Source organism: Rattus norvegicus, chromosome 2 (genome assembly GCF_036323735.1).
Source record: "Rattus norvegicus strain BN/NHsdMcwi chromosome 2, GRCr8, whole genome shotgun sequence".
NCBI lineage: Eukaryota > Metazoa > Chordata > Mammalia > Rodentia > Muridae > Rattus > Rattus norvegicus.
In genome coordinates this window covers 46,672,893-46,691,386 of record NC_086020.1, presented here as the reverse complement: position 1 = coordinate 46,691,386, position 18,494 = coordinate 46,672,893, and the positions used below count along the sequence as shown (strand labels likewise).

At 45.4% G+C, this 18,494-nt stretch overlaps 1 protein-coding gene across 6 annotated transcripts in view; it reads right to left on the bottom strand.

Moving 5' to 3' along the window:
- Nucleotides 1-18,245, bottom strand: part of Cspg4b (chondroitin sulfate proteoglycan 4B) — a 70,147-nt gene extending 51,902 nt beyond the window's left edge. The window contains exons 1-3 of one of the 6 annotated variants that reach the window (XM_039101941.2): nt 17,986-18,245; nt 3,973-4,136; nt 2-3,562 (exon numbers count right to left, since the gene is read on the bottom strand). In XM_039101941.2, coding sequence (XP_038957869.1) covers nt 2-3,562; nt 3,973-4,136; nt 17,986-18,064 — 3,804 coding nt within the window. In that variant the 5' untranslated portion in view covers nt 18,065-18,245. Of the gene's footprint in view, nt 1; nt 3,563-3,972; nt 4,137-17,985 lie in introns of those variants that run through there. The other 5 variants (XM_039101939.2, NM_001134510.2, XM_039101942.2 and 2 more) reach the window with 5 other exon arrangements.
- Between the last annotated feature and the right edge of the window lie 249 nt (nt 18,246-18,494).

The window sequence follows — 18,494 nt, the reverse complement described above, 5'->3', positions numbered from 1 at the left end:
CCTGGAGCTTTCCTCTACTCAGTTTTACTGGTTTTCCTTCAACTGTAAGGCTCTCCCTGTGCAGAATCGGACTGTAATGTTGGTGATCCTCTGAGGACACTTGGACACAGACGCTCACATCTAGGGAGGTATCTTTAACTGTCACTGTCAGGTTAAAGATATCAGAGTTGCCATCGCCGTTGTACCTGTAAGTCACATGTCCCTGCTTTAGGTCATGCTGGGAGAATGAGTGAAAGGCAGAATTGTTGACCAGGAGTCTGCCATGTTTCGGGGGTTGCACGACGTGGAATTCAAACTCATGGTCCGTTCTGACGTCTTGGTTTGTGGTGACGCTCAGGTTGGCTGTTGTTAGAAAGCCGTCCCTCCCTCTGTGCACAAGCAGCCCTGTGTTGTTAATTATATGGATATAGGCCTCTGACACGCTGACCTCCAAAAGGGATGACGTATAATGGACGCCATCTGTCACAAACAGCAGGAACCGAGCAGAGTCTGGACCATTGTGCTTGAAGAGCACACGCCCTTCCCGTAGATCCTCTTGTCTGAACTGGTAGAGCTTCTGAGTCGGGTCAGTGGCTTTCACCAAATCTCCATTTGGTATACCATGTCTAGTATAGAGCAACTGGCCATCATCAAAATCTACGTCGGGGTCGTGGTAACAGAGATCTGCTAGTGTCAGCAACCGCTGGCTGTCCCGCACGACATGAAAGATTTTATCTACCACACGCACTGGCTTCTCATCATTCTTCAACTCAACAGAAATGCTGACTTTGATTTCTGTAGACACGTGCTCAGAGTCAGGGCTTCTGACCCCTCCCTGTTGGCCCAGGCCTGTGGCAGAAGCCAAAATGACGAATTCATCCCAGCGGGTCTCAGAGTCATCATGAGCATAGATCAGCCTCTCACTCACTATGTCGTCATCTGTGAATCCAGTGGCCCTACTCTCACTTCCCGGAGAAGTAGAGGAGCTGACCAATTTCAATTCCCCATGCTGAGGACTCTTGGTGACTTTATATTGGAAGATACGATGGTCCAATGTTTGAACAAAGAATTCTGATTTTGTAATTATTGTCCATTCTCCCTCTTTTACATACAGTCCAGTGTTTGTTACAGTGATATGTGTCTTATCTACTTCAAGGTTTATCCTGAAGGTATGACCTTTGGATTCTACCTGTTTTACAACTATTGAGAAACTAAAAGAATCCTGGGAGTGTTCCCAGGGCCTCCCCTGAGGTTTGTAGCTTACCATAGAGTCTGTAACGTTCTTTTGACTGAACATCGAACCGGATTTAAGTACTTCATCGCCGAGTAGCAGCTTCCCTTTCTTAGGTGGCATCAGTAGCTTGAAAAACAGTTCCCTCTCAGCTACTTGCACACTCCCTGCTGCAGCCTGCAGGTGACCAGAGTCCAATACTTTCCTGTTTATGTTGCTAATCTCCAGAGGGATATTTTTCGGAAGTGTCAGTTGCAGCCACTCCACAGTCACAGGAAACAGGAGCTCTTTGCTTACTCTTCCCTCTATGCTAACTTTAAATTTAAAGTGATCCGTAACATTTTCTTGCTGCAATTCTTTGAATGAACTGTAGTATCGGATCTCACCCCGGTCAACAGAACGTTGAGAAAAGGTCCTAACTGGTTCCCATTCTCCGTTAGAACCCAGATGCTGAATTTGGCCAAACTGAGGTGGATGTGTGATGTCATAGCGAGTGTCCAGCTCATGTTGTCCACCATTCACCTTCACAGACAAGTTGCTCCCGGTGATGAGAACGGTACCACCTTGTGGTACCACCACGCCAGTCCTATCAGCCACTTCAAAGTCCCAGGGGACAGCCATGACCCGCAACACCACAGTATTGCTAACCAGTTCACCATCAGTTGCTCTCAGAACGATCCGGGAGTTTTGATGACCCCTGTGCACATAGAAAATGTTGCCATCTTGTAAATCCGCGTCTGTGAAATCACTGATGGCTTTCCCAGGGTCCTTGGCACTTTCTAAAAACCCAGCCTCTGAACTGAAGGTGTTAAGAACTGAAAACCTGAGGTGTTGAGCATCCGTGTCAGGATCTAACACCTGCATCAGGCCAGGTGTTAGTCGCTGCTTGGTGTTCTCAAAGAGAAGCAAGTGGCCTTCTGGGAGCCTGAGATACGGGGGGTCGTTCACTGGAAGGACGACAATGTTAAAGACATGTGCAACGAGATCCTGCAGCTGGGACAGCACCACCTTCTTGCTATTAGAAGAAACCCGAAACGTAAAACAATCTGTAGGCTCTTCCGAACCATCGTGGACATACCACACTTTCCCACGCCTCAGATCTGACAGAGTAAAAGTCTGCTCCATTTCCTGTGCAGGCCAAACATCTATTTGAAGGAACCCGTGCATTGGCATTTCCTGTATATTAAACAGTATCTGGGAATAATTGATACCCAGATACATGAAGTCCACACCCACTTCTATGTGCCTCTGTCCCAGTAAGGCCCGTCCACCTTCTTGGACTTCCAGCTTATTCAAAACCAAAAACCTGCCACTTCGATTTTTCAGAGGAGAACTGGCATTGGGGGCGGCAGTGGAAGGGGATGGCTGTGGCGGAAGCACATCTTCCCCTGCCACAGGAGGATCTGTACCACGGAGACCCTCGCTTGTGCACCCAGCAGAAACGTCTCTGGAGACAAGAGCATCCCGTAATGCTCTCTTTTCCAAATTGGCTTCCAAGGCTTGCAGGCACCCTTTCAGAGACAAGCCTCGAATGGATTTCCCGGGCACAGACACAAGTTCTAAGCTGTGTGCTGTTTCCCACATCCGGTCATTCAGGCCTCCCACGAACAGGGGTCCTTCAGACATGAACTCTTGGCTTTGCAGAGGGAGCCCCGCCCTTTCCCCATGTTCATCCACCATGAGGTCCACATGCCTCCCCGCGACTCTGAGTTGAACAATGTGCCACTTGTTGTCACTAACCAAGCTGAACGACGAAAGCTGAGTTTTTGTTCCGCCCCTTCCTACATGAGCCTTGAGTTGACCCTCATGGATTTCCAAGGCAACAAAATCTCTTCCTCTACCTGACTGAAACAAAAGCAAAGCTTGTGGGGTTTCGGTTTGCACAGCAAACCTCAGGATCCCTTCCCCGTGGTACACCTTCCATTCTGGGAAGGTGACGTAGGACCTAGAGCTGAAAAAGCTAATGGCCTCATCCTTCCCAGCAAAAAACTCATCGCTACACCCCAGTGACACCTCATTAACCTTCTTAAAGCCAGGGTAAGACCTAAGGGACGTAAGGATCTCCCTCTGGTTAAACACCACATCCTCCATGCATCCTCGGAAATTGGGGGTCTTTCTGTCCAGGTAAGGGACACTGAGCCCCCCACGACCTCCTACATAGATTCCATGGTGAAAGGTGAAGTTACGCATCCCCCCAGCCAGCTGGCCGGTTGTCTCATGATGCTTGTCAATGACCAAGGAAACATGATCTTTGCCACACTGCAGTCCCACCGAATGCCAGACCAAATCATCCACACGAAGTCTTTGCTCAGAAAGGAGGATCTGTTTCCCCGTGCCCACTTTTACTTTTACCTGAAAGAGACAAGAGCCATAATTAAAGAAGCCCATCAAGATGTTCATCCCTTGTGCTCTTGGGGAATGGGTTGCTACAGACTGACCCTAATAAAACTCATGGTGAGGTTTAAATCCCCAACCCAGCAGTGCCGAGAGGTACGGAGGCCTCAGAGAATCGATTTAGTTGTTGAGAGGGGTGAATGCAATGTCCTTCTGGAGAGTGGGTTCTCTCATGGGATGGACTGGGACCTAAGAGGGGGCCGTTAGAACGCAGGTAATATTTAAGACATGAAATCCGGGGACAATCCCATTCTGCATACATGGATGTCATCTACACTCTATTCCAGTGAGAGACAGTTCGTTCTTGCCTTCTGTTCTCTAGAAATTGGATGTTTACGTATCTTAAAGACATGTTTTTAGAAGCATACCTGTAATGTTCCCGACAGAAGTTCTATTAGGCAGTAGTCAGTCTTCCCAGCTGCAAGGAAGAGTAAGCCTTGTGGCTTGCTGGTTTGAAATCTGAACTGAAGCGAGAGCTCAGGGGAAACCTCTGCCATGCTGAGCCCCACGTAGCTTTCACCATAAAAAGATGCTATGGGGAGGAAAAGCACAAGTCAGGAAATGGACCACACAGTGACGCTGCTTTACGTTTCCTTCCTCTTCCTAGAGTGACCCTGCTGAAGAAAGCTGCTCCCAAAGGCCACTCCTGCCTCCTAGGGTGTCCCACGGGCCCAGCACGATGTACAAAGGTTCGGCGTTCTCTCAGCCATCTCAGGACATCTCTGTGAGGTCTCTTCTTCATTAGAACCCTCCAAAGGAGCTGCCAAGGCTCTCATTGACGCTGAACAGCAGTCCAAATTCCTCATCTACATTAGTCTGCTCCCTTGCCATCTGCCGGGGGCTGAATCAGAGCCCCCTCTAATAAACCTTTTGTATGTTAAGTTCTATCTCGGGTTGAGCTTCCCGCAGAACCTAACTGGTACCAGCAGTGGCCTAAGACGGTGACTCTGGGAGGGATTTGATGCTGAACCATCCTAGACTGAGATGAAAGTGTCGCTGTCCACACTTGGGGCCCAGGAAAGCCTGGCAGTGATGCCAACGTCCCACTGGTTATGAGCTGGGATGGGGGAGTGGTGATGGAGTGCACGCTCGCTGGGCTGTGAAACAGTAAAGCAACAAAGCACAGAGGGCAGATATGACCGTGAGAACAATGAAACTGGGTACTGACGGACAAGCTTGAAGGTTTACAAAAGGATATGCTGGGAGAGGTCAGGGTCCCTCTCACTTCTCACAGCAGGCGGACAGAGGAAGCTAAGACTCATACCAAAAATCAAGGAGTAGCCAACCTCAAAAGGTCTCAACTAAGCAGGCTCCCTCTGAGGAAGCAAAGGCCCAGGTTGGATAAAAAACAGAACCCTGCTGTGTGAAACTGGAAATCCACATTGATGCAGGCGAGTATCTTGACTCCTACAACCCCCCCAGACCCCTCTGAGCCCACAGGTGCAGGTTATTCTTTTATTAAGGCCAGCACCTCAGAGGCTGCAGAAGCCTTTCTTCACAAGACACCATGGGACCTATACAGATAGACCGCATTGCTCCTGCCAGCAGCTAGATCAAAAGCAAAGGGGAAGTCACTACCCAGCCTGCCTGGGGTGGTGGTTGGCTGGGTATGAGATAGATGAAGCACATGCAAGGACAGTGTCCATATGCTTAGCTTACCTAAGGTGTTTCTCCCAACTCCTCCCCTCTCTCCAGGACTTCCCTGTGCAGCCCTGGCTGTCCTGGAACTAGTTCAATAGACCAGGGTAGCCTAAAGCTCAGAGACCCACTTGCCTCTGTCTCCAAGGGCTGGGACTAAAGGTGGGACCATGCCAGGCTCTCTCACAATGGGTCTCTTTATCTCTGCCATACTGTGTGTTGCAGTTTATCATTTATTACAGCCAGGGAAGCAATGCACTGCACTACCCCAGGGCTAACAATTCAATACCACATACCGGCGTCAGAACAAATAAATTTAGAAAGAGAAAGAATATGGCAACATGATACTTCCAGGAAAATGTATAATTCTCTAACACTAGATTCTAAATAAAACAACACTAATGAAATACCCAATAAGTGATTTATTTAAAATAAGGAAGCTGAATAAAATCAAGAAAATGCAGATAAATAAGTAAGACCAAGAAAATAATACATCATGTTAGTAAGAAACTGAGCAAAAGAGAATGTGGGCTATATGCACACAATAGAGTTTGGTTCAGCAATAAAGAACAAAACTGTGTTATTTGTAGGAAAATGGATAGAATGGAGATCTTCCTGTCAAGCGAAATAATTAAATCTAACATTGCGTGTCGGCTCTTATGTGCAAAGTTTATAATGCAGACATAGACATATGGCATGCGAGTGGAAAAGGAAGTGGGGAGAAGGATACCATGAGAAAGAGAGAACACAGGGAGGAAAGAATGTGAGAAAATACACAGTACAACATGTATGACAGTTTCAAACTAAACCTGCTATTTTGTAAAATGGAACACATACTAGTAAAGAGATAAAAACATTTAAAAATATCTAAATCATAAGAAAAGAGAAATTCAGCAAAGAAACGGAAATCCTGAAAGGGAATCAAACAGGAATCTTGGAAATGCAGAGCTCAACAAGTCATTTAAAAATTACAGTCAAAAGCCTCAACGACAAACTAAATCAATAGAGAAAGAAGAGCTGAACTCAAAGACAAGTCTTTTGAAAGATATCTACCAGATAAGAAAGAAGACTGAAGGAGAAAGAGATGGGGGACGATGAAGAAAGCCTTCAAGAACTTTGGGACATCATTAAATGTACAAAGGTTGCATCCCAGAAGGGCCTAGAGGAAAAGAAACACAGAAAGCCATACAAAGTCAGTTAAATGACATAATGGTTATAGGAGAGACAAATGACCCAAACCGATGTGTCCAGAAACGATGCTCACACCAGCTTATTATAGCCAAACTGACCATAAATTGTCAAAGTCACAAGACAAAGAGAATTCTAAATCCCGAAAGCGAGAAACTTCCAAGCCATATTTAAGGGAAAGTTCATTAGATCAAAAGAAAATTTATTTTTTAGCAGAGTCTCACTATGTATCCCAGGCTGGCCTTGAATTCAAGACCCTGCCTCAACCCCCTACGTGCTCAGATTGTGGGCATGTACCACCATGTCTCGTTGCCAAACAGCAGACGGAGCAGAAGCAGCCCCTGTCAACAGAGCAATAGCACTGAACCACAGAGATGAATGAGAGAAATAACGGAGCGAACAATACCCAGAACAAATAGAACAATTAACACATTTATCAAGAGTATGGCCTTACATACATATAAAAACCTGGAGTGCTAATAAATTAAATCCCACCATTAAAAGATAAAGCCTGACTGAATGGATTAAAAAATAAAACCCAACAATATGGCACGTACAAGAAACTGATTTCACTGGTAAGACCCACGCAGGCAGGAAATGAAAGCATGAAATCATGTCCCACAAAAACAGAAACCAAAAGTAATCAGAAATAGATACTCTTCATGAGACAGAATATTTTTAAAGACAAAAAACTGCTGAAATCATGTCCTACAAAAACAGAAACCAAAAGTAATCAGAAATAGATACTCTTCATGAGACAGAATATTTTTAAAGACAAAAAACTGCAAAAAGAAACCAATAAGCTCAGAATATAATGACCAAAGAGTCCATGAGATAGGGACAGAGCCAGAAGACTCAGAAGGTTAAACACATTTTCCACCCAGACAGGTGACCCAAGTTCAGATTGATGTTGTGACCTTCACAGTTGAAAGAGAGACTCAACTTCAAGTCTCGTCCTATGGCTTCCACATGCACACCATGGTACACCCCACCACCACCACAGACAGACAGACAGACACACACACAGACACACACACAGACACACACACACACACACACAATTTTTAAAAATTTAAAGCTATAAACAATTTTAAGTATCTATGAAGCTGTGTAAAAGCACAGAACTCCATAAAACAATCATTAATAGAGCTAAAGGAAAAGATGAGACCCAATACAACATCAGTAGGAGACCTCAGTAGCACACTTCCGCCAACGGATAGATCACGTAGACAGAAAAGCAACAATCATAATTACACCATTCTAAGTCGAATGACAAAGCATTACGATAAAAGATTGCTTGCATGCTAACAAACGGCAACTTTTGTGGGGCCTCACAGCCTGAGTTGGTAGCTTAAGACTGTAGCCAGCCTGTTTGTTTAACATGCCTTTAAGAGACAATGAAACAAGCAACTTTACTTACCTTGTATTTCCATGTAAACAGCTTTTAAAGGCAACACTAATGCACAGCTCTAGTCTTAAATTATGCACTCTGCCATGTTCATGAACCAGAGTAATGCAAGTGTGTTATGCTAATTCTTTGCTGGAAACAGAAACGGAGGCTGAAAGCATCTTACAGAATGAGCATCCACCACAAATGCTGAAAGCAACATATGGATATTGTCTGATAAAGGATAATGTTGGTTATCTGGGTCAGTTGGGGTCAATGACTTAATCCCTTATAGCTCTGTTGAAGAGTCCTATGAAGTATCCCGTCTTCCTTCTCTATGTGATGTTTTCTGTGCTAGTCAATAAACACAGAGGAAAGCCCTTCGTTAGGGACACTTGCACACACAAAGACACAGACAAACATACAGGAACAGAAAGACATACATTCGGGGGCGAGGGGGGTTGAGGAGAGGGTGAGGGGGACAGACACAGGGACAGGGACAGATTTACCAGACAGCTTTCAGGAAGGCTCAGGTTCAGACTCAAGCAGCACACAGAAAGGAGGAAGAAAGACACAAGGAGGTAAAGAAGAGAATTCAAACCTGGGCTGGTTCTTAGTTAAATGCCACCAAGGGAAAGTGTTCCAATGTCTTTCCTAAATGTGTCACTGACACATTATTGGTGACTGTGAGCTCATTATTAAAGTGTTCAAACTAACCACAGGCAGGCGTTTCCAGAACATTTCACCCACAACTATAGAACATGCCTTTTTTCCTTCAATACAGAGAACTTCCTTAATAGATCAAATATTAGGTTCAAAATAAATCTCAGCAAACCCAAGTCAAAATCATAGCAGTATCTTTTCACATCACCAAGGAAACACAACTAGAAATTGACAAGAACAACCTTCAGAAGGTATGAAAATTCAGAGACTCAACAAGATGCTACTGAACATGCCGTGAGTCAATAAAGAAATCAAAGAGAAATTCAAAACTCTCTTGAAAGAAGTGTGAATGGAAATAATCTATGAAAACTTGTGGGACACAGCCAAAGCAGACAAAGTGTGTTTTGAAATAAATGAAAGATCTAAAACCTGCAACTTAATGATACCTCTCAAGGGCCCAGAGAGGTAAGAGTAAATCAAACCCCAAATTAGTCAGAGGAAAGAAATATCTAAGAAGACTAAAAATGGAAATAAGTTCAATGAAGCAAAGGGGTTTTAAAAGACAAACAAAACCAATAAAATACCTAGAAATAAATTTAAACCAAGGAAGTAAAAGAAAAATTAGAAGATATCAATGAAAGAAATAAAAAGACACAAGAAGAAAGGCATTCCACCTTCATGAATTGGAATAATTCATATTACTAAAATGTCTATGTGATCTTAAGTGACTTTTCACAATATTCTTCAAAAAAGTAGATAAAAACCTTAAATTTTATATTAAACACCAAAGACATCATGACACCTGACTTCAAAGTATATTACTGTGCCACAGTAACCAAACATCATGTCATGGTGCTAGCACACAAACAGAAACAACGACCAATAGAACATAGTAGGCACTCCAGAAATAAACTAATTCTCAATAAAGGCATCAAAAAGCACACACTGGAGAGAGCGCCAAGGGAAAGCCTAATGTTGGAATCTAACCCCTATCTCTTACCCTTGTAAAAAAAACAACTCAGAATCATCAAAGTCCCAAATGTAAGACCTAAAATATCTCAAACTACTAGAAGAAAATAAAGAGAGAAATACTTCGAATATAGAAAGGATTCCAAAAGCACATAAAAACAGCAAAGGAAATAATCAACCAAGGCAGGACAACTTAAAGGGTGAGAGAAGGGGTTGGGGATTTAGCTCAGTGGTAGAGCACTTGCCTAGCAATCGCAAGGCCCTCGGGTCCCCAGCTCCGGGTGGGGGTGGGGGGGGGAAGGGTGAGAGAAGACACTTGCATACTACTCATCTGACAAGGGATTGGTATTCAAATACAGGAGGACACAAAGGCACAACAGCAAAAAAATCAAACTCCTATTAATGATCTGAACAGACACTTCTCAAAAGAAAGACAAGGGAAAAAAAAAACACATTTAAAAAAAAAAAAAAAAGAACCAAAAAAAAAAAAAACCACATTTAAAAAGAAAGACAAGGGGACAACAGATGCACATAAATCTTTGATGTGAATTAGTGACTAGGGAAATTCCTACTCAAAACTAGGATAGCATCTCAACCCAGTAAGGATGACTATTATAAAAACACTAACAAGCACTGCTAAGTGTATGCAGAAGAAAAGGAACCTTGTACACTGTTCAAAACATAAATTAGGACACTCGATATGGAGATCCCTGGAAACAGTAAAACAGGCCTACCAGATGACTCAGCCTTCCTATTTCCGAGCAAGTATCTAGAGACGTGAGAAAAGCAAGGGAGGAGTTACATACACGTCCATGTGTTCTGCAGAATTATTTACAGTAGTTAGGATAAAATCAGCAGCAGACAAATGGATAAGTGAAGTCAGATAAATAGTGGATAACTGATAGATAACAATTATAGCTACTAACTACAGATGATTGACAGATAATATTTAGATATACAACATTATTCATTACTATTCAGCCATAAAATTAATTACAGCAAAAATGGGTGGAGCAGGAAACATTATGTTAGTGAAATAAGCAGCTATGTTCTCTCTCACATGTGGAAGGTTTTTGTTGTTCTGTTTGTGTGTTTGTTTGGTCATTCTTAATGGAGAAAGAGAGGACTAGAAGCTGGGAGGGAGGGAGGAAAGGAAAGGGAGGTTGAGTGACCAGTACACATTGTTTGTACCTACAATACACACAACTATTAAGTATTGAACAAAAACATACTCAGAAACTCAATCAATGCCAGCAGGCATATTAATAAGTAACGCAATGCCAGAATACAGAGTTAATATCATTAATATGAAGCAAGCATAAGCCTCCCAGCCAGCTGAGTTTCTTTTATTCTCCTGCATGCCCTCCCTGCCACACTCCCCACTCTGGCAGGCCTGGAGGCTGAATTGTTCAGTGTTCAAAGGCAGGAAGTGTTTTCTCAATCATAAGATCAACTGCTGAGATGACTAAATGACATTCATAACAATATCCTCATATGTTCCCACGCTTCACCTCTCTGGCACTAATCGATTCCAGTCCCAGCTACTGGACAGAATTCTGTCACCTCCAGAGAAGAACAAGGAAGTTGAGTGTACCACTCCTGGTCTGACAGCCAGAGGCCACTTGATGTCCTCAATTACCCCATCTTTTCAGCTCCTAATACACGCCTCGGAATAACAGTAAGAACAAACAGGAAAGCAAGGGAATCTGTCCCTGGAAGGGAAAGGAGAGGACCTCTGAGGAAGGCAAGGACAGGACTTCAGGATCTAATCAGGTCGAACAGAAACTGTCCTGCATGCTAATGGAAGGGCTAAAATGCTTAATCTAACTGGTGTTTGGTAATAAGGTGCTAAAACACAGTGCTCCTAGATGACAAATACTTACGGCAGCCTGCAATTCTCTTATGAGCCAATTTTCAGTCACCATATTTACCTTAGAATTGATTTTTGGTTTTCTGTTTGATTTGGGTTTGGGTTTGGCTTACTATTTATTGAATGCTTAGCATGTCCCAAGTATTGTCAGGAGCAGAAGGTAAAGACTTAACTGAACAGCTCACTGCTTATGAGAATTAAAAATGTGTCCAGGAAAAAAAGAGTGCCTTTAAATGATGGAGTTAATAGGAAAGGAGCTGGTTTGGGTGAGCTAGGGAATGAGGGAGACAATCAAAGCAAAAGGTGTCCTTCCCAGTCCACAGCAGAGCCCAAAGGTTTTCTTTGGTATGCAGATCCAAAGACAAACACAAAAGATTGTTTCTTACTTTTCTGATGCGAAGATAAAAATACCCCGAGGAAAGCAACTTAAAAGAAAAAGGGTGCGTGCGAGCGAGCGTGCGTGCGTGCGAGCGTGCGTGCGAGCGTGCGTGCGAGCGTGCGTGCGTGTATGCGTGCGTTTCTTACAGTTCCAGATAGATACATTCGTGACGGACAGTGTGGTGGCAGGATCAGGAAGCTAGCTGGTCACACTGCATGCACGTGCAGAATACAGAGGGAAAAGGGAGTAAGGCCAGACTGGTAAGCTCCAAGGCCCGCCTCAAGCAACATACTTCCTCGAGTGAGGCTTCATCTCCTAAAGTTTCTCAACCTTTCCAAACAGCACCTCCACATGGGGATCAAGTGTCCGAATTCAGCAAGCCTATTGGTGGCGTTGTGGGGCATTTCACATCCCCACAACTACTAATCAAGCAACCTCGATCGCTATCAACTAGACAACAGCTCAATCACTCAGCCTGGTTGAAGGACATGCGGAGGGCGGAGGGTGGGGGGGTGGGAGGGTGGGGGGAGTTGGACAAGACCTAAAGGATGGCACAGGAGGAAAGGCAGAGGAAAATGAAGGAGAGAAATGGGATAGCACAGGCACTGAAGGTCGTGTCCGGCTAAGTGCAGGATGAAGGGGTTATAGTCAGGGTTGCAGCAACCTGAAGGTTGAGTGGGTCAACAGAGGGGGAGGGGCGCCTTCTCCCTTGGAAGGGTTGTCTCTGAGCATTTAAAGGGCCTTTACAACAGGAGTGGCTGGCTGCTCCTTTAATGGGCTTATAAATCTCCACTTGGTAAAAATCTGTGTCACTGATTATTATCTGGCCCAGTAACCTGCCTCCCAAGTGAAATGTAAAATTTGGAGATGAAAAATCTTTGTAAGTCAGACCACTGCCTACTTCTCATGGCACAGAGCGATGGCCAGCACACGTTAGACGACTACTTAATAAATGACTGCCTCGGGAGTCGGGACACTATCAAAAGAGGCTTAGAAAAGGATCACAGTCAGACTGTAACTCAGAAGGTGACAGCACTGAAACACAGGCTCGAAGGGACGCCAAGAAACAGAGGAGAAAGTGAATGAGTTCAAGAGATGGCTAAAACATATGGTCACCAGAGGGAGGAAGGAGAAGCTGAAAGGCATTCCTTAGGAACAGTCAGATTTTGAGTTTGGTTGAAACTTACTGAGACAGAAACCTGGGATGAGAAGACTCGTGCTTTGACTTGTTCACGCACATACACGTGTGGGGAGCAAACGAATGTCTTGCTGGTCATTCCAAGGAACTTTCCAAGCAGAAGGCTCAACACTAGCCAGCCGGCCTGTTAAGAAGGCTGAATCCTGTCTCAAACAATGGGAGCATTAAGTAGCTTCCAGGTGCGGGGAGACAGATCGGTGCTGTATTTTAGAGAACTGGGTCTGGTGGCTCTATGAACTAGGATATAAATTAATTAAAGGTGTATTTAAAAAAAAAGCATTTCGGACCTATTTGCTGTCATTGAAAAATCAGAATTACTTTTCCAGAGTTTTAGTATCTAGGGAAATGTTATATCCTATCTTTTAACATGTGGTTGTTCTTTAAAATGCATTCCATGGGCATTATAGGCATCGAAATTTGTCTTTAAAACTGAAATCAGAAAACAAAAGTTCTCTAGCATCCTCCAAACTCCTAAGATGAAGCTCTTAGAAGAGTCCTGCACTGGAAAACACCTTGTGCTCACACAGTGTAACTTAAGCTCATTAAACCAGCTGGAAAGGCAGATTTTGCCCTTCGGATCTCTCTCAACAAGCTCTAGTGTTTTAAAATCGTGTGGATGTTCTGTGCACATCAAGTTCAAGTGGACTATTTATTCAAGAGACAGCTAACTTTAACCAGTTCATCCAAAGAAAAAGAAACTTATGAATAAGAAATAACACGAACATTCCAAGCACCCATGCAGCCTTTCAGATTAACACAAAACCCTGCTCTGTTAAGTTTAAGTCACAGTAGGAAATCAAGGAGCCAAAATATGCTCTAGGGCTATAGGTTGATAGGCTAACCAGATGTTCAGTGAACTGTGAAGGGCAACACTGGCACCAAACTCCTGTGATAAATATGTTGCTGGTGCAGTCAGAGGAAGACAGAGAGCAGAGGGGCAGCAAGTTCAGATACACTAAAAAAGAAATCCTCAGGGCCTGGGTTGATCTAGATCAACCCTTCAGCTGTTTGCAGAACGCAACCCTCTAGGTTTCCAACTCCCCATTTCACTCAAATATTTGCCCCTGTACAATTTCTCTGGCCTAGGTCTTCAGGTTATCCAGGCAAAACCAACTCCACTCCCACCTTCTCTCAGTGAAAATCCCTGTGTCTGGCACTCTGGGGGCAGCTGATCCTGAAGCCTTAGATGTGAAAAGTCCCAGCTGAATAAGTGAATGAAGTAGTCTGGGTCTCAGCCTGCCCTGGTTGAGTCACCAGCTCCCTCTTCTGTGCCATAGGGCCTATGCCCAGTTAATCACGCTCTGCTTATGGTATCTGCTACCCAGAGAGTCTTTGAGGCTTCCTCCTGAGACATGCATCTCCATTCTGGAACCAGGCTTCTTCCCTAGAGTGACAGTGCCCGAGATCTGAAGTTGACGGCTCTCCCTCCTCTTGAATGGCACCTGGCTTATAACGCCCAGAATTCTATGACCCTTATCTATCTTTCGATGCACGAATGGCCGGGCTTTAGGTATTTCAACTATGAGGAACCAGCACTCTGAACCACTAGCTGCTTAATAAAAAATTTGAATCTGTGCACCAGTTTTGAGGCACCAACCCCAAAGGAATTCCAGGATATTGACTGCAGAGCCAAAGGAGTGTATGGGGACTTCTGAGGGAGTTGTCATCTAAAAACGAAACAACAAAGGAGAATTCAGTTTCTGTTTAGAGCTGGCTGAAAGTCTGTCTCCATTGGCATGTGACATGGCTATTCATCTCGACACACAAGCAATGAGGGAACTGCACCATGTAGAAAGCCACCCTCTCCTCGTTTGGCATGGACTTACAGCACAGGCAGGCTTCCTTAGTTAACTAGCTTTATCAATTACCTTATCTCACTGTAAGTAAACACATTCTTCAAAAAAAGAACCAAGGATGCCTTGCTTTGGATGTGGTCTGCACCACAGTGATTCATGCACTGGGAGCCTGGTCTCTACTATGCCAAAAAGAGGTAGCCAGTAGCTTTAAAGGGCAACTTGACTAATGGGAGGCTATTGGGTTACTTAAGGCTTCACTCCCAGAAGATATTACAGTAGTCCTCAGGGAACCCTTGCTAGCACTCTGGAGAAAAGTGCTATAAAATGCAAGACTAGCTCCATCCTGGACACGCTCTGGCTCCCTTCACCTTGGCCTCTGGCATGATGCCAACTGCCAGATTTCCTCACCAGAACCAGCACTAAAGTTCTGAGCTAAATAAACCTCTTTCTTTAAAACAAATTCAGACCTGGGTGTTTTCTTAGAGCAGACTAATTTATACAAAGTGTTTTTAAAATTCTTCCAAACAACTCATGGGTAAAGATACATTTAAAGACATTGGGGGCTGAGGATTTAGCTCAGTGGTAGAGCGCTTGCCTAGGAAGCGCAAGGCCCTGGGTTCGGTCCCAAGCTCCGAAAAAAAGACCAAAAAAAAAAAAAAAAAAAAAAAAAAAAAAGACATTGTAAGTAGCTATGATGCCAAGCAACAGGTCACCGGGAAACTTTTCTTCTTGGACCAGTCCCCAGTCAGCCTTGGCAGAATGCAAAAGCAATAATCAACAAGAAGGTAGTCAAAATTAGAACCACTGAAAACGAAACAAAAATAAACCACTGGTAATATGGCTCTGGTGCAAGGTATATCCTGCTACCTTCAGAAACTAGCCAATAACAACAGTATGACTTACAACAGAAATAGCTGAACCTTGTGCACTAAAGGTACTTTTACTAGACAATATCTATTGCCAGACAAAGGTGCATCTGATAGGGTGACTTGTCACCCTAAGAGCAGAGCTCACCTTGGAGAATTCGATTGTTCAAGGAAACACACTGAATTATACAGGGAGACAAGGGGGGAAACTAAACTCAAATAACACATGTGGTAACTCAGGAAAATATTCTCAGGGCTGGAGGGACAGGTCAGCAGTTACAAGCACAAACTAATCTTCTAGAGGACCTGGGCTCAATTCCCAGCATCCACATGGTGGCTTCCGACTGTCTGTAACGCCAGTTCTAGGGGCTCCAATCCCCTCTTCTGCCCTCTTCCAGCACCAGGTACCCATGTGGGAAACAGACACACATGCAGGCAAAAAACCACAGCCACATCTGTGCATTGCTGTAGATGACCTGTAGAGGCTTGAAGCTGACTGGGGCGGGAAGGGAATGAAAAAAAGGGAGAAAGACTGACACAAAGAAAGAAAGCCGGGATCAGACCACTGGAGCTCTCTACTACAGAAACTACGGCTCACAGAAGATCAACACATTTGCTATACAGAGCTGAAGGGAGAGACACAGTTACTGCATAGAGCTGAACAAGGAGCCCAAGTTATCATATACAGAGAAACAAGGAGGCAGGGTTTGTGGTATCCAGGTTGATCAAGAAGACGGCAGGAATAGAATGTGTAGGGGAGCAGTCTTCGGACCAAGGGGCGTTGTGGTTGACATTTTCTATCAGACTATCAATATCTACACATGGACCAGAAGAAGACTTTGCCATTCTTGTGTGAATCTAGGGCTCTGTGGTCCTTGACATGGGGAAGCCCAGGGCTTCCTCTTCTCCCAAAGCCCATACACATAAAATAAAAGAATAACAAACTATTCTCCCAAGCATCACAACGTAGATTTCTCAAGATTTGGGTTTACAGTATTTGTCATGCTGTCCTGACAGCCTGAAGAACAGACATGGTAAAGTGTGTGCTTCAACAGAGAAAGCCACACTCCTAACCTAAAGGAATCTGCCCTGTATTGCCTCCTACCCGTGCTAGCTGCATACAAGAGGCAGAGCAGGGCATAATGAGTAAGGAAATGAGTGTTTACTGAGCATCCTCGGCCTGCTAAGTAGTTGTTTTAGTTAAGCCTTTCGGAAGACGTTATTACCATAGTAAATTCACAGAGGCAAAGCCAAAGCCCAGAAGAAGTAACTGAGAACAGAAGATAGCTCTTGGGTTTGAAGCTCTCCCTCCACTCCGTGACTCTTAATCCATAAGCTTCTCTTTGCCCCTATACTATTACTGGCTCCCTGTCTGAAGCCATCTGGGTTTTTCCAAAGGCCACTCACTACCCTTTGGAGTCTCACACCTGTTTCTTCAGTCAGTCACAGCAGCCAATGGGCATCCAGCCCTTGGCCACACCCACCCTTGGAACCAGTCACGAAGGGGCCTGGAGGCCTGCGGATGAGGACCTAGGAAATATGAAAGAGCATGAAGAAGGAGCAGAGCTTTTCCAAGCAGCCGCTCACCACCTGAACAAGTGGAAGCTGAGGCCTTCAAGGACCTAGATGGCCCTTGGAGTGTTACTCCAAAACTGCCAAATGACATCATCACGCAATGATCATGGCAAGCAGCAATGCGGTTTGGCCACCCCAAAAATGAATTTAAATCTTGAGAATCTCATCCAAATTCTATACACACACAGTACCTATGATTTAGAATTTCTTTTCCTGTTTTGTTTCTTTTTTTAAAGGTTACCTAGAAGTCTTTTTTAAATTGATGTTGGGAAGGCCTAGGAAGTGGGGCTCAGTCATAAGTCTAAAGAACCACGTGCTTAGAAATCTGGAGGGAGGCAAAAGATAATGGGGATGGGATATTTGAGCTCAGAAAAGTCGAGGTCTCCTACGGTGCAGCTTAAGGGACAAGAAACCAGGGGTCAGAGAATATCCCAGGTGAACAGAAGATCCGCCAACGCATTGCTCGTCACATGTGGAGACCAAATAGCTCCAGAACCAAAGTAAAAAGATGCAGCCAAGCGGCCCGCAGGAGTCGGCCGTTCAGCTGGTCAGGTGGCTGACCTTAAAACTCCAGTCTCAGAGTTCACGGAAAGGAGATGGAGCTGGGAGTTGGAAGTGGTCGGCCGCAGAGAAGCCTGTGCACAGGGCCCCGCTACATCCTCCGTTCCGCCCAGCTCCTGGACGCGGGGCCTGAGCGCGCAGGAGGGCCAGAGGGCCGCGCGTCCCACTTGCCCTGCTCGGCCCGCACGCCCCGCTCGCCCAGCGCGCGCTCCCACCGGCCGCCCACCCTCTCCGCGTAGCGTCACTTGGCTCGGCCCGCCCCGGGAGGGGAAGGGAAGTTGGGGCGCGTACCTCCAAGCCCCCCGAGCGGCCGGCAGAGCCCCAGGCAGGCGGTGAGCAGGAGGAGGCCACGGGCCCAGGGCCGCCCCATCCCGCCACGCCGTCTCCGGGGCCCGTGCGGAGCTCTACCTGTGCGGCCCGGTGTCCGCCTGCGCGCCCGGGAGTTTGGAGAGGGGCGGTGCCGTGCGAGTCCCGACGGGGCGGGGCGCTTATGCGACCTGCAGCGGTTGCGTGGGATTAGAGGGGCCTAGATTGTGGGCTCCAAGGCCACGCAGCAGACAAACAGGACGGAGGGTCGATGGCCCCCTCCCCTGCTTGCAGATTTGAAGCTTAATGTGCCTGAGTGGAGGAGGAGCTCGAGGAAACTGGCTGTGGGATAAAAGGGCAGGACCTAGGCTGGCCTTTAAACAACCTGTCCCTCTGACCACCGCACATCTCAGGAGACAGTGGGTTTTTCTTAGCCTTATCCTAAAGTGCGCCTTCTGTGTAATGTTTGTGGATGGGCAAAACTCGGTAGAAAA